This window comes from Anomaloglossus baeobatrachus, chromosome 5 (genome assembly GCF_048569485.1).
Source record: "Anomaloglossus baeobatrachus isolate aAnoBae1 chromosome 5, aAnoBae1.hap1, whole genome shotgun sequence".
Taxonomy (NCBI): Eukaryota; Metazoa; Chordata; class Amphibia; order Anura; family Aromobatidae; genus Anomaloglossus; species Anomaloglossus baeobatrachus.
Window position 1 is genome coordinate 500,950,805 of NC_134357.1, and position 14,027 is coordinate 500,964,831.

At 55.4% G+C, this 14,027-nt stretch overlaps 1 protein-coding gene across 1 annotated transcript in view; it reads right to left on the minus strand.

Moving 5' to 3' along the window:
- Positions 1-14,027, minus strand: part of LOC142312829 (uncharacterized) — a 177,211-nt gene that overhangs the window by 118,068 nt on the left and 45,116 nt on the right. The window contains 1 exon segment of the mRNA XM_075351815.1: positions 13,912-13,989. Coding sequence (XP_075207930.1) covers positions 13,912-13,989 — 78 coding nt within the window.

Sequence of the window (14,027 nt, forward strand, 5' to 3'; positions counted from 1 at the left end):
AGCATCAGCCTCTCTCCCCCAGCATCAGCCTCTCTCCCCCAGCATCAGCCTCTCTCCCCCAGCCTCCCCAAGCATCAGCCTCTATCTTCCCTCAGCATCAGTCTCTCTCCCCCAGCCTCCCCAAGCATCAGCCTTTATCTTCCCTCAGCATCAGCCTCTCTCCCCCAGTCTCAGCCTCTGCCTCCCCCCAGCCTCAGCCTGCCCCAGTCTCCGCCTCAGCCTCCCTCCAGCCTCCCCCAATCTCAGCCTCTCTCCAGCCTCCCCCCAGTCTCAGCCTCCCTCGAGCCTCCCCCCAGTCTCAGCCTCCCTCCAGCCTTCCCACAGTCTCAGCCTCCCTCCAGCCTCAGCCTCTGCCTCCCTCCAGCCTCCCCCCAGTCTCAGCCTCTGCCTCCCCCAGTACAGCCTCTCTCCAGCCTCCCCCCAGTCTCAGCCTCTGCCTCCCTCCAGCCTCCACCCAGTCTCAGCCTCCCTCCAGCCTCCCTCCAGTCTCAGCCTCATCCTCGCTCCAGCCTCCCCCCAGTCTCAGCCTCCCTCCAGTCTACCCCCAGTTTCAGCCTCAGCCTCCCTCCAGCCTCCCCCCAGTCTCAGCCTCAGCCTCCCTTCAGCCTCCCCCCAGTCTCAGCCTCAGCCTCTCCCAGTCTCAGCCTCTGCCTCCCTACAGCCTCCCCCAAGTCTGCCTCCCTCCAGCCTCCCCCCAGTCACAGCCTTTGCCTCCCTCCAGCCTCCCCCCAGTCTCAGCCTCCCCCAGTCTCAGCCTCCCTCCAGCCTTCCGCCAGTCTCAGCCTCCCTCCAGCCTCCCCCCAGTCTCAGCCTCTGCCTCCCTCCAGCCTCCCCCCAGTCTCAGCCTCTGCCTCCCTCCAGCCTCCCCCCAGTCTCAGCCTCTCTCCAGCCTCCCCCCAGTCTCAGCCTCCCTCCAGCCTCCCCCGTCTCAGCCTCACTCCAGCCTCCCCCCAGTCTCAGCCTCCCTCCAGCCTCCCCCCAGTCTCAGCCTCCCTCCAGCCTCAGCCTCCCTCCAGCCTCCCCCCAGTCTCAGCCTCAGCCTCCATTCAGCCTCTCCCAGTCTCAGCCTCAGCCTCCCCCCAGTCTCAGCCTCCCTCCAGCCTCCCCCCAGTCTCAGCCTCTGCCTCCCCCCAGTCTCAGCCTCTGCCTCCCACCAGCCTCCCCCCAGTCTCAGCCTCTACCTCCCTTCAGCCTCCCCCAAGTCTGCCTCCCTCCAGCCTCCCCCTAGTCACAGCCTCTGCCTCCCTCCAGCCTCCCCCCAGTCTCAGCCTCCCCCCAGTCTCAGCCTTCCCCCAGTCTCAGCCTTCCTCCAGCCTCCCCCCAGTCTCAGCCTCTGCTTCCCTCCAGCCTCCCCCCAGTCTCAGCCTCTGCCTCCCTCCAGCCTCCCCCCAGTCTCAGCCTCTCTTCAGCCTCCCCCCCAGTCTCAGCCTCCCTCCAGCCTCCCCCCCATCTCAGCCTCCCTCCAGTCTCAGCCTCCCTCCAGCCTACTCCCAGTTTCAGCCTCCCTCCAGCCTCCCCCCAGTCTCAGCCTCAGCCTCCCTCCAGCCTCCCCCCAGTCTCAGCCTCAGCCTCTTCCCAGGCTCAACCTCAGCCTCCCTCCAGCCTCTCCCAGTCTGAGCCTCAGCCTCCCTCCAGCCTCCCCCCAGTCTCAGCCTCCCCCCAGTCTCAGCCTCCCTCCAGCCTTCCGCCAGTCTCAGCCTACCTCCAGCCTCCCCCCAGTCTCAGCCTCTGCCTCCCTCCAGCCTCCCCCCAGTCTCAGCCTCTCTCCAGCCTCCCCCCAGTCTCAGCCTCAGCCTCACTCCAGCCTCCCCCGTCTCAGCCTCCCTCCAGCCTCCCCCCAGTCTCAGCCTCAGCTTCCCTCCAGTCTACGCCCAGTTTCAGCCTCAGCCTCCCTCCAGCCTCCCCCCAGTCTCAGCCTCCTTCCAGCCTCCCCCCAGTCTCAGCCTCAGCCTCCCTCCAGCCTCAGCCTCCCTCCAGCCTCCCCCCAGTCTCAGCCTCAGCCTCCCTCCAGCCTCAGCCTGAGCCTCCCCCCAGCCTCCGCCCAGTCTCCGCCTCCCTCCAGCCTCCCACCAGTCTCAGCCTCTGCCTCCCCCCCAGTCTCAGCCTCTGCCTCCCCCCAGTCTCAGCCTCTGCCTCCCTACAGCCTCCCCCAAGTCTGCCTCCCTCCAGCCTCCCCCCAGTCACAGCCTCTGCCTCCCTCCAGCCTCCCCTCAGTCTCAGCCTCCCCCCAGTCTCAGCCTTCCCCCAGTCTCAGCCTCCCTCCAGCCTCCCCCCAGTCTCAGACTCTGCCTCCCTCCAGCCTCCCCCCAGTCTCAGCCTCTCTCCAGCCTCCCCCGAGTCTCAGCCTCAGCCTCCCTCCTGCCTCCCCCAGTCTCAGCCTCCCTCCAGCCTACCCCCAGTTTCAGCCTCAGCCTCCCTCCAGCCTCCCCCCAGTCTCAGCCTCAGCCTCCCCCCAGGCTCAGCCACAGCCTCCCTCCTGCCTCTCCCAGTCTGAGCCTCAGCCTCCCCCCCAGTCTCAGCCTCTGCCTCACCCCCAGTCTTAGCCTCTGCCTCCTTCCAGCCTCCCCCCAGTATCAGCCTCTGCCTCCCTTCAGCCTCCCCCAAGTCTCAGCCTCTGCCGCCCTCCAGCCTCCCCCCAGTCACAGCCTCTGCCTCCCTCCAGCCTCCCCCAGTCTCAGCCTCTGCCAGCCTCCCCCCAGTCTCAGCCTCTGCCTCCCTCCAGCCTCCCCCCAGTCTCAGCCTCTGCCTCCCTCTAGCCTCCCCCCAGTATCAGCCTCTGCCTCCCTCCAGCCTCCCCCCAGTATCAGCCTCTGCCTCCCCCCAGTCTCAGCCTCAGCCTCCCCACAGGCTCAGCCTCCCTCCAGCCTCTCCCAGTCTGAGCCTCAGCCTCCCCCCCAGTCTCAGCCTCTGCCTCACCCCCAGTCTTAGCCTCTGCCTCCCTCCAGCCTCCCCCCAGTATCAGCCTCTGCCTCCCTCCAGCCTCCCCCAAGTCTCAGCCTCTGCCGCCCTCCAGCCTCCCCCCAGTCACAGCCTCTGCCTCCCTCCAGCCTCCCCCCAGTCTCAGCCTCTACCAGCCTCCCCCCAGTCTCAGCCTCTGCCTCCCTCCAGCCTCTCCCCAGTCTCAGCGTCTGCCTCCCTCTAGCCTCCCCCCAGTATCAGCCTCTGCCTCCCTCCAGCCTCCACCCAGTATCAGCCTCTGCCTCCCTCCAGCCTCCCCCCAGTCTCTGCCTCAGCCTCCCTCCAGCCTCTCCCAGTCTGAGCCTCAGCCTCCCCCCAGTCTCAGCCTCTGCCTCCCCCCAGTCTAAGCCTCTGCCTCCCTCCAGCCTCCCCCCAGTCTCAGCCTCTGCCTCCCTCTAGCCTCCCCCCAGTATCAGCCTCTGCCTTCCTCCAGCCTTCCCCCAGTATCAACCTCTGCCTCCCTCCAGCCTCCCCCTAGTATCAGCCTCTACGTCCCCCAGTATCAGCCTCTGCTTCCCTCCAGCCTCCCCCCAGTCTCAGCCTCTGCCTCTCTCTAGCCTCCCCTCAGTATCAGCCTCTGCCTCCCTCTAGCCTCCCCCCAGTCTCAGCCTCTGCCTCCCTCCAGCCTCCCCTCAGTATCAGCCTCTACCTCCCTCCAGCCTCCCCCCAGTATCAACCTCTGCCTCCCTCCAGCCTCCCCCTAGTATCAGCCTCTACCTCCCCCAGTATCAGCCTCTGCTTCCCTCCAGCCTCCCCTCAGTATCAGCCTCTGCCTCCCTCTAGCCTCCCCCCAGTATCAGCCTCTGCTTCCCTCCAGCCTCCCCCCAGTATCAGCCTCTGCCTCCCTCCAGCCTCCCCTCAGTATCAGCCTCTACCTCCCTCCAGCCTCCCCCCAGTATCAACCTCTGCCTCCCTCCAGCCTCGCCCTAGTATCAGCCTCTACCTCCCCCAGTATCAGCCTCTGCTTCCCTCCAGCCTCCCCCCAGTTTCAGCCTCTGCCTCCCTCCAGCCTCAGCCTCTGCCTCCCTCTAGCCTCCCCCCAGTCTCAGTCTCTGCCCCCCCATATCAGCCTCTGCCTCCCCCCAGTATCAACCTCTGCCTCCCTCCAGCCTCCCCCTAGTATCAGCCTCTACCTCCCCCAGTATCAGCCTCTGCTTCCCTCCAGCCTCCCCCCAGTTTCAGCCTCTGCCTCCCTCCAGCCTCCCCCCAGTCTCAGCCTCTGCCAGCCTCCCCCCAGTCTCAGCCTCTGCCTCCCTCCAGCCTCTCCCCAGTCTCAGCGTCTGCCTCCCTCTAGCCTCCCCCCAGTATCAGCCTCTGCCTCCCTCCAGCCTCCCCCCAGTATCAGCCTCTGCCTCCCTCCAGCCTCCCCCCAGTCTCTGCCTCAGCCTCCCTCCAGCCTCTCCCAGTCTGAGCCTCAGCCTCTCCCCAGTCTCAGCCTCTGCCTCCCCCCCAGTCTAAGCCTCTGCCTCCCTCCAGCCTCCCCCCAGTCTCAGCCTCTGCCTCCCTCTAGCCTCCCCCCAGTATCAGCCTCTGCCTCCCTCCAGCCTCCCTCCAGTATCAGCCTCTGCCTCCCTCCAGCCTCCCCTCAGTATCAGCCTCTGCCTTCCTCCAGCCTTCCCCCAGTATCCACCTCTGCCTCCCTCCAGCCTCCCCCTAGTATCAGCCTCTACCTCCCCCAGTATCAGCCTCTGCTTCCCTCCAGCCTCCCCCCAGTTTCAGCCTCTGCCTCCCTCCAGCCTCCCCCCAGTCTCAGCCTCTGCCTCTCTCTAGCCTCCCCTCAGTATCAGCCTCTGCCTCCCTCTAGCCTCCCCCCAGTATCAACCTCTGCCTCCCTCCAGCCTCCCCCTAGTATCAGCCTCTACCTCCCCCAGTATCAGCCTCTGCTTCCCTCCAGCCTCCCCTCAGTATCAGCCTCTGCCTCCCTCTAGCCTCCCCCCAGTATCAGCCTCTGCTTCCCTCCAGCCTCCCCCCAGTATCAGCCTCTGCCTCCCTCCAGCCTCCCCTCAGTATCAGCCTCTACCTCCCTCCAGCCTCCCCCCAGTATCAACCTCTGCCTCCCTCCAGCCTCGCCCTAGTATCAGCCTCTACCTCCCCCAGTATCAGCCTCTGCTTCCCTCCAGCCTCCCCCCAGTTTCAGCCTCTGCCTCCCTCCAGCCTCCCCCCAGTCTCAGCCTCTGCCTCCCTCTAGCCTCCCCCCAGTCTCAGTCTCTGCCCCCCCGTATCAGCCTCTGCCTCCCCCCAGTATCAACCTCTGCCTCCCTCCAGCCTCCCCCTAGTATCAGCCTCTACCTCCCCCAGTATCAGCCTCTGCTTCCCTCCAGCCTCCCCCCAGTTTCAGCCTCTGCCTCCCTCCAGCCTCCCCCCCAGTCTCAGTCTCTGCCCCCCCGTATCAGCCTCTGCCTCCCCCAGTATCAACCTCTGCCTCCCTCCAGCCTCCCCCTAGTATCAGCCTCTACCTCCCCCAGTATCAGCCTCTGCTTCCCTCCACCCTCCCCCCAGTTTCAGCCTCTGCCTCCCCCCAGTCTCAGCCTCTGCCTCCCTCTAGCCTCCCCCCAGTCTCAGCCTCTGCCCCCCCAGTATCAGCCTCTGCCTCCCTCCAGCCTACCCTCAGTCTCAGCCTCTGCCTCCCTCCAGCCTCCCCCCAGTCTCAGCCTCTGCCTCCCTACAGCCTCCCCCCAATCTCAGCCTCTGCCTCCCTCCAGCCTCCCTCCAGTCTCAGCCTCTCTCCAGCCTCCCCCCAGTCTCAGCCTCCCTCCAGCCTACCCCCAGTTTCAGCCTCAGGCTCCCTCCAGCCTCCCCCAGTCTCAGCCTCAGCCTCCCTCCAGCCTCCCCCCAGTCTCAGCCTCCCCCCATGCTCAGCCTCCCTCCAGCCTCTCCCAGTCTGAGCCTCAGCCTCCCCCCAGTCTCAGCCTCTGCCTCCCCCCCAGTCTTAGCCTCTGCCTCCCTCCAGCCTCCCCCCAGTATCAGCCTCTTCCTCCCTCCAGCCTCCCCCCAGTCACAGCCTCTTCCTCCCTCCAGCCTCCCCCCAGTTTCAGCATCTGCCTCCCTCCAGCCTCAGCCTCTGCCAGCCTCCCCCCAGTTTCAGCCTCTGCCTCCCTCCAACCTCCCCCCAGTCTCAGCCTCTGCCTCCCTCCAGCCTCCCCCCAGTCTCAGCCTCTGCCTCCCTCCAGCCTCCCCCCAGTCTCAGCCTCTGCCTCCCTCCAGCCTCCCTCCAGTCTCAGCCTCTGCCCCCCTCCAGCCTCCCCCCAGTCTCAGCCTCTGCCTCCTTCTAGCCTCCCCCCATTCTCAGCCTCTGCCTCCCTCCAGCCTCCCCCGAGTCTCAGCCTCTGCCTCCCTCCAGCCTCCCCCCAGTATCAGCCTCTGCCTCCCTCCAGCCTCCCCCCAGTATCAGCCTCTGCCTCCCTCCAGCCTCTCCTCAGTATCAGCCTCTGCCTCCCTCCAGCCTCCCCCCAGTATCAGCCTCTACCTCCCCCCAGGATCAGCCTCTGCTTCCCTCCAGCCTCCCTCCAGTCTCAGCCTCTGCCTCCCTCCAGCCTCCCCCCAGTCTCTGCCTCCCTCCAGCCTCCCCCCAGTCTCAGCCTCTGCCTCCCTCCAGCCTCCCCCCAGTATCAGCCTCTTCCTCCCCCCAGCCTCCCCCCAGTATCAGCCTCTGCTTCCCTCCAGCCTCCCCCCAGTATCAGCCTCTGCCTCCCTCCAGCCTCCCCCCAGTATCAGCCTCTACCTCCCCACAGTATCAGCCTCTGCCTCCCCCCAGTATCAGCCTCTGCTTCCCTCCAGCCTTCCCTCAGTATCAGCCTCTGCTTCCCCCCCGCATGCACAGATCCCCGGTCTGCATTAGAGACACCCCCACGCTCCTTATGAATCTTCAGCTCTGCGAGCACTTACCTGATTCAGTGTCCGCCGCCATCTTCCTGGCTCACGTGACGTCCTCCGCAGTGTCCTGCTGTGAACTCTGCATGTAATGTCCACACAGCAGTGGACGCAGCACAGAGGAAGGAGCTGATTGGCGCGCGCCTGTGACCCCGGAAGTGCAGGCGCCGGCAGTTCCGGGGTCAATCAGCTCCCTGTGCCAGTTTGTTTGCATTCGCGTCTTAATTGACGCGGACACAAATAAATGGAGGTGCGCCTCTTCCCCCCTTCGAAAACACAGCGCATTTAATCGACTGTCTAACGGAGGGGAAGAGGATCTGTAAAAAAAAAAAATTTAAATAAATTTTTTTTTTTTTTTTGCTGCCAGAAGGTGCCGCCCCCCGCAACCTGCCGCCCCAGGCACCGTACCACGGGTGCCTAATGGTAAATTCGACCCTGATTGGAGAGACTCGCGAGAGAAACTCAACAAAACACAGCATGCTGCGATTTTTTTCGATTCTCCGATTTGGACTGAGAAAAAAATAGCAGATGGGAGCTGCCTCATTGATTAACATGTGTCCGAGTGCAATGCGAGAATTTCTCGCATTGCACTACTGCGAGAAAATCGCAAGTGAGAAGCCGGCCTTAGAGCTAGCCACTTAACTAACCTGATCCTAGCGCTTCCCTTCGCCTTCACCAATTATCACCTATTCAGGAAAGTGAATTTACAGGAGAGCCACGGCATAGGCTGATGGCCGGTGGAGCAAGCTGGAAGAACGAAGGGTCGTCATGAAGGGTTGATACGAAGAGGTCAAGTCAGGGGACAGAATCAGAAAGCAAGTGGGTGGTCAGAAAAAGGAATAATCAAAATAGCAGCACAAGAGAGAAGAGCAGGGATGTGGACCAATGGAGCTAAACGTAAGACCGCTTTACACGCTGCGATCTCGCTAGCGAGATCGCTAGTGTGCGTACCCGCCCCCATCGGTTGTGCGTCACGGGCAAATTGCTACCCGTGGCGCACAACATTGCTCGGACCCGTCACACTACTTACCTGCCTAGCAACGTCACTGTGGACGGGGAACCACCTCCTTTCACTAACCAGCCGCCCAATAGAAGCGGAGGGGCGGAGATGAGCGGGACGTAACATCCCGCCCACCTCCTTCCTTCCTCATTGCCAGCGGCCGCAGGTAGGGTGAGGTTCCTTGTTCCTGCGGTGTCACACATAGCGATGTGTGCTGCCGCAGGAACGAAGAACAACATCGTACCTGTAGCAGATATTTGGGAGCTGGACAGCGTGTCAACGAGCAACGATAAGGTGAATATTTTTGCTCGTTAGCGGTCGTTCGTACGTGTCACACGCAATGACGTCGCTAATGAGGCCGGATGTGCATCACGAATTCCGTGACCCCAACGACATCGTGTTAGCGATGTCGTTGCGTGTAAAGCGGCCTTAAGTTACTGGCAGTGTGGAATGGTGATACAGGAACATAAATAGCTGCAGCCTTACCCAGGATTAATCAGCAGGAAGCAAACAAATCAAAATATCCAGCATGCAGGAGAGACCAGTGACTACTCTAGCGGGGGTGGAGCTAGTCTCCTGTACAATGAATATTCTGATACCTCTCTGTTGCTTGCTGATTATTACAGATCTGAGCCAACAATAGAGCTAGCACAATGCACAGCTCACAGGGAGGAAAACAGCAAAGACAAGCACAGCCTCTGAAACAAGCGTCACTGAGGTTGCTTCATTTCAGGGAGGGGGCTGTGGCAGTGACCACAGCCTCTACCCGCTGCTCTGATGATGCTTCGTTTGAGTATCGCGGCATGCATTGGGATTCTTACATGAAGCGTCATCACACAGTAAATGGGGAAAAAAATAGAACAGCAGTTAGATAGTGTAGTTAGTGAAGAGTAAAGAATTTTTATTACAAGTATATTAGAAAATATCTTAGATTACTGCACTAAATAGATAGGGATTTAAAATGAAATTTAGGAGACGAGGCTTGTTTATGGCGGGATAAGCAGCAGAAGAACCGAGCTCCCGTAGTATAACACAAAGAAGGAGACAGCAAGTCTCTGACTTGTCAAAGCGACGGCTGCCGGTGCGAAACAGCTGTCGTCTGTGTGTGGTTCGTGTCTCCCTCCCCCTCTCCCTAATATGCCTTTTTTACCCGAAGATTAAAACAAGATTTTTTCTGCATAAAGAACTGGTGAGTGCCTTCTTTTTCTTTCTTTTTTAATGGAAACTGTTCTTTGGGAGTCCCTGGGGAGGAGCGGTTCTCTTCATCCATTTCTGCTGTGTGATGAGGGGTTCTGAATAACTTGAAGGTGGTGAGTGCAAATATAAAGGTATGGCTGATTGTAAGCATTTGGATGGTCCTGACCTGTGGGTTGATGATATGGTGTGGTTATCTACCAAGAACATTAACTTGAAGGTCCCTTCTTGGAAGCTGCAACCCAGGTTTATCCATACCTCCCAACCGTTCCGGATACTGCAGGACTGCCCCGATTTTAGAGGTCTGTCCTGCAGTCCCGCGGCTCAAAGCTGATGTCCCGGCTCCTACCCTCAGTGCAGTGAATATATTAAATTAAATTATCATCGGCTCTGGATTATCGGGGTGGCCAGGAACCCATGAACCTTGAGCTCGCTGTCCATAGGCAGCAGCTGTACCACTGAGCCACTGCCTGTATTGAAAAGCATAGGAAGATTTGGTAATCTTGACCTCTGTATTGCAGTTGAGAAACCAGAAGCAGATTTATTCAGCTGCAAAGATGGATGGATGGAGAGCTAGAAGGATGGATGGAGTGGTGGAAGCAGCATATACCCATGGTTTCCTGTGTCCCCCCATGAAACGAAAGAGAAATATAGATATATGATAGATAATAAATAGCTAGATACATACATGATAGACAGATAGATAAATACTGCATCTCTTTGTAGGTGAAGGAAAGAGTGAGATTCATTTGTTCCCATAAATATTATTTTTTTTTATTTTCACCACCTGGGATTGAAACCAGCAACTTTCAAACATGTGTCCAGCAGCCTCCTAGCTTTTCTAGCTGTTCTAAGCTGTTGAGCCACTAGGAAGTGATGATGTCAGAAGGAGGATTTTATATGAATAAACCTACAATGCAGCCTCTTACACAGCAGATTACACAGGACACAGAGCTCCATTGTACAGAGCAGCATCTATGTGTCCTGTATTCTAGAGGGAGAGGAAAAGAGGTTTGTTTGTTTTTTTCTTCTAATAAAAGTACTAAAAATAATAAAAAAATAGAATACTGTAATTTTATTACACTTTTTTATAAAATAATAAACATCACAAATCAGCAAATAACATGGACATATCTGGCGTCCCTGAAATTGTAATGACCCGAACAACACAGCGATCAGACTATTGATGGGGATCGGTAAATAACATAAAAAAAGGCGCAATTTTATTATTTTTCTTTATTAAAACTCATAAAACATGTAATAAAAATGTATCCTTGATGGCGTGTAAATGCTGCGTTTTTTTCTGCAGGTGTCCTCACCACACGCGCAATAACATTCTTCTCTGATTATTGCGTGTTTACGGTATTTTATATGCATTGTCCCCTTATTTGATGCATGTTTGGTGCAGATGTGAATCCTGAAGCTTATAACGAAAAAAAACACCAAAAACGCACAGTTCAGCGGCGTCTATAGACTCACCAGGGGCGGAGATTTCATGACGTCTCATCCACTTTGCTTGGACATTTAGTCCGTGTTCACATGTAGTGTAAATGCTGCTTTTTTTTCTGCTGTTTTTTTGCACATTTATTCTGCTGTGTTTAAATTATCCAAGCAAAGTGGATGTGATTCCATGAGAAGACGCCGCCGAACTCTGCGGTTTTGGATTTTTTTTTCTCTAGAGGTTTCTATGTGGAGCTTAAAAAAACGCAGGAAAAAGGTTCTCTGTACAATAAAAACACTTAAAAACGCAGATTCACATCTGAACCAAAAACGAAATTAAATAATGGAGAAAAGGCAAAAAAAATGAAGCAAAAATGGAATAAACAGAGAAGATTGTTATTGTGTAGCTTGGTGCAGACAGTGGCAGAAACAAAAAGAAACAGAATTTATGCAACGTGTGAACACGGCTTTATAGGCATGAATAAGCAACATGTTATATGGTGACACATATAAATAAGAAAAGTCTGGCTGCTATGACTATTAACGAACAGTCTGGGGCATCTACTGAATGACCCTTACTGCCAAATTGGTGTGACTAGGAGCGTTGTCAAAATTTGCTGCAGCGCGCTGCGGGCACCGCAGACTTCGGCCCTCTTTCCTTTTTTCAAAAGTTGTGAGGTAAGGGTTCATCGGGCCGTATAAGATAGTCGCCGTTATCAATCCGGTAGCTTTTCGACTTGCACTGGCACCTTCATTCAAAATTCATAATGTGCTTCATCGTTCTCTCAAAATATAAGTTGCTTCATCTGAACTAGTTCCGTTACCTCCTTCCCTGGTTGTTGTGGATTGAAATCTAGAATTTCAGATATCCAAGATCATTGATTCCCGCTGGGTACGTCATTCACTTCAATACTTGGTACACTGGAGGAGTTACGGTCCAGAGGAGAGAATGTGGGTACCAGCATCTGATGTCCATGCCACCAGGCTAAGACGGTCTTTTCATTCCTCGCATCCAGACTGGCCCGCTCCTGAGGGTCCAGAGTCCCCTCTTAGGAGAGGGGGTACTGTCACAAGGGTACCACGACAGAGAATGGTCCCTTCGATTTCTGGTGTCAGGAAATCACAGCACAGGGCTTCATACACATTTGACAGGTTACTACTGCTGGCTGTGCAGATTCTCCTTTATTCAGCGCTGCCAGAGTTGAGTAGATCCTCTGGTGCCTGAAACTGAATGAAAGGTATGGGCAACTGTTCTCTATTGCTAATTAGCTCTAGTATAAAAACTTTCCTCCTAGTACAGGTAAAATCGCTGGTCATCGTTTCCACTATACTTGCTTCTAAAGGGGAGCTGTGGACCAAGAAAGCGTTCTGAGAACATTTGCTGCGTGAAAGTTGTGTTGTTTTCCCTTCCTTAGTCATATTTGTTTTTTCCACTCTTGTCCGTGCCTCATTTATTTCCTCTTGTTGTTTGGAGTGCTTTGTATAATTGCTGTATATTTTACCCCTGTCTGTCTTATCCTCTCTGTGTCCTTAATCTAGTGCAGGACTAGCATTTCCTCTGCTCAACGCACTACATAGGGCTTAGATCAGGGAAAGACAGGGACAGACATGTGATCGGCGACGAAGTGAAAGAACCCATATAGGGATGTTAGGGACTGCAGGGATCAGCCCCACCCCAATTTTGATACCCAGCCATGATAAGGCCCGACAGCTTTGAGCTGGTATTCTCATGCTGAGGAAGCCTATGCTTATTGGGTCCCCCAGCCTTGTCACAGCAAGTGACCATAGAACGTGACCGCCCGCTGTGAGCTTCAGGCAGAAACTGTCTGAGCCGCATGATGAGTGGCAATATAACTGAGATGATTTGCAGTCACAGGTGGAGATTCCCACAGTCCTCACCTGTGATAGCAGGTAATCTCACCTGTGGTCACTCAGTTTAATGAGGTCACCTCAGATGACATTACCTATGATCACAGGTGGAGGACCGTGGGAACCTTCAGCTGTGACTGCAAATAACCTGAGTGATGTCACCGCTCATCGATGTGCCTCAGTCTCTGCCTGAAGCTCACAGCAGGTGGTCATGTTCTATGGCCGCTTGCTGTGACTTCAGATGTTACAGAGCTGGAATTGTCGTGGGATCTCTTTTGGATTATGGTCAGACCTGGGTGTTTTGAAAGGTAATAAAAGGGTGAAAAGAGTGTGTGTGTGGGTGGGGGGTGGGGGGGTGTTGCATTTTATTTCAAATAAAGGATTTTTTTAGTGTTTGTATTTATTTCTTTTCAGATTAGTAATGGGTGGGGGGCTCATAGATGCCTCTCATTACTAATCTAGGGATTAGTGGCAGCTGTGAGTTATTAACTCCTTATTAACCCGATTGCCACTGCACTAGGGCAATTGAGATGAGCCAGGTAAAGTTCTGGGATTGTCACATGTAATAGATGCGACAATCCCGGGCAACTGCAGGCTACTATTTTTAGTCTGGGGCGCCCAATTTAGCATGGGTCTCTCCAGTCTGAGAATACCAGCCCTGAGATGTCGGGCCTTATCATGGCTGGGTATCAAAATTGGGGGGGGAACCACCCGCCGTTTTTTAAATTTATTTAGATAATAAAAAAGCCGCATGCAGTCCCTCTTATTTTGATACATAGCCAAGATATGCGTACGGCTGGGGGCTGCAGTTTGTAGCCGTATGCTTTAACTGTGCTGGGTACCATAATATGAGGGACCCTATGACTATTTATTTATTTTTTCTCCAATCTACAGTGACCTGCAGACAAGTGAATGCTGTTTGACTGTAACCAATCACAGACGTGAGTACTGCCATTGGGCGGGGGAGGCAGTGAATGTGAATGAAGGTAAATTAGCGGCTCCAGAAGAAGAAGGAGCAGCCCTAAAGCAGTTACAGCCGCGCTGCAGACTTGGTAAGTATGAAGTGCTTGCTTTATTTTTATTTTTCCTTTATTTATTTAGTTTTATTTCCCAAGTTGCCAGATCCAAATCATTAGCCAGAGTTCCACGAGAACTCTGGGCCCGGGTCTGGCACCCGGATACTTTTGAAACCGCACAGTTTCAGACTTTTACAGTCTAGGTCCGTCCCTCACTAATCATTGTGTAGTTGAAATGTACACAAGGTTGCCACGATGGCGTCAGATAGCTTCCTCTGTAATAGTCATGATCATGCATCATGTCTCTCCACGACCAATGTCATATTGGACGGAAGAGAGAAGAACCCCTTTACAATGCAGTTATGCTGTATATATAAATATGAAATGTCTTCTACAAATGATTGATACAGTATAAAGTGTGTTATTTGGATTTTATTTCCATTAACAAAAATTAACAACACAAAACATTATAGATCCATAGAATCTAAAATGTATTGATTCTATCCATGATAAAGCAAAGATAGAACATGTACGTTACTCCTGGACGTCTAGAAGAGATGTTACGGGGCAAGAATATGGCTTCAGATTAAAACATTTTCCACATTGTGAATGTGAAATTAACTTGTCCCCTGTGTGAGTTCTCTGATGTATAACAAAATGTGCTTTCTAACAAATACATT